Here is a 1,270-nt window from a genome sequence, read left to right on the forward strand (position 1 = left end):
AAATTGCCTCGTAATTATGGTAATTGTGCGATTAACGAAAATTTTTCCTCTGGATCTGTGGGGTTATAAATCCGACGGTTTTGCAGCCAAGGCCGATTTTGAGTCGGAAACGTTTGTGCCATCATGTTGCATTTGGCCATCTTTAGAGCTACCATTTTAGTAGCTTGCGTTGTGTCGCTGTGTCAGGGAACCATTTGGGCTGAGGATGTCAGTTCAATGGCTCTACCGTACTACAAGGCAAGAGATGTGAAGTGGTTGAATGTATTCTGTTGCTGGCCGCCTGTCCAAAAGCATCGGTTTTTCCGGAAGTTCAACCATGCCGGAATGGCAGTTCGTTTCATTGATGAAAGAGCAGAGTTCCTCAATGTGGCAGACATCAGCCAGACATCCAAGGGCGGAATGTTGGTGGACGCAACGTGTAACGCTGTACTGGCTGACTTGTGGAAAATGGTATGCGTCATTTCGAGGATCGTGTGAACAGTGTGACTTGTTAACCTATTCCGCTTTTTATGTCCTGAGTGTGTAGGGTACAGCGTTGAATAAATTACTGCTAGGAAATATATTTTGGCTATTTCTTGAAGAAGCAAATGGAACCGATCCAGTTACAATCTCGGATGGTGGTAAGGGAACTCTGCAAACGCTGTACAACGAGCGACTTCGCAAACTGCAGGCGCTACCGTACACAAACATTGTAATAGGATCACGTAACGAAGGAGGTTGCTGGCAACTGTTCGAAGCGTTTAGGTTCCCTTCACAATCCTTCTTAGTCATGGAAGAAATCGCCGTCATCCTCCAGCCTGCGGAAAACGTCGAAGAAACTTTAAGGGCTGGTTTGGAACATTTGAGGAAACAGAATCACCGGCGACGCAACATGAACGGATTTCGAATGTCATGTGCCGGTGCAGTAAGTTCTGCCTGTGGTTATGGTTTGTAATTCGATTTATACTTTCCTCCGTTCGCAGGTAACTGCCCCAGAATACTATAAGGGGCCAGACGATACGACAGACACCATTCACGATGTGTATATGAGGTCCAATTTCCCTATCATTAAAGGGTTGATGCAGGATATGAACTTTACTATTAACATGATTCAAGTAGATTCGGGTGGCTGGAAGAAGAATGGCACTTTCACCACTGGCCTTTTCGGCAAGTTCCAGAACCGTTCGATTGAGATAGGTTGCACGGGGGCTCTGATGCGCACCGAACGCCTGGAGGTGGTAGACTTCCTGGCCGGTACCCTTTGGATTAAAAGCAACATTGTATTTCGACA

At 46.2% G+C, this 1,270-nt stretch overlaps 1 protein-coding gene across 1 annotated transcript; it reads left to right on the forward strand.

Annotated features, from left to right (window-relative positions):
• Positions 1–324: 324 nt before the first annotated feature.
• On the forward strand, positions 325–1,262 carry LOC131214814 (uncharacterized; the record flags this gene model as incomplete). The annotated part of the gene is made up of 3 exons (XM_058209146.1): positions 325–450; positions 527–904; positions 963–1,262. Coding segments are annotated over exons 1-3 (804 nt in total), but the record flags the coding sequence as incomplete, so codon positions are not given.
• Positions 1,263–1,270: the final 8 nt, after the last annotated feature.

The sequence above is a fragment of the Anopheles bellator genome, unplaced genomic scaffold, assembly GCF_943735745.2.
Source record: "Anopheles bellator unplaced genomic scaffold, idAnoBellAS_SP24_06.2 scaffold02599_ctg1, whole genome shotgun sequence".
Classification (NCBI taxonomy): domain Eukaryota; kingdom Metazoa; phylum Arthropoda; class Insecta; order Diptera; family Culicidae; genus Anopheles; species Anopheles bellator.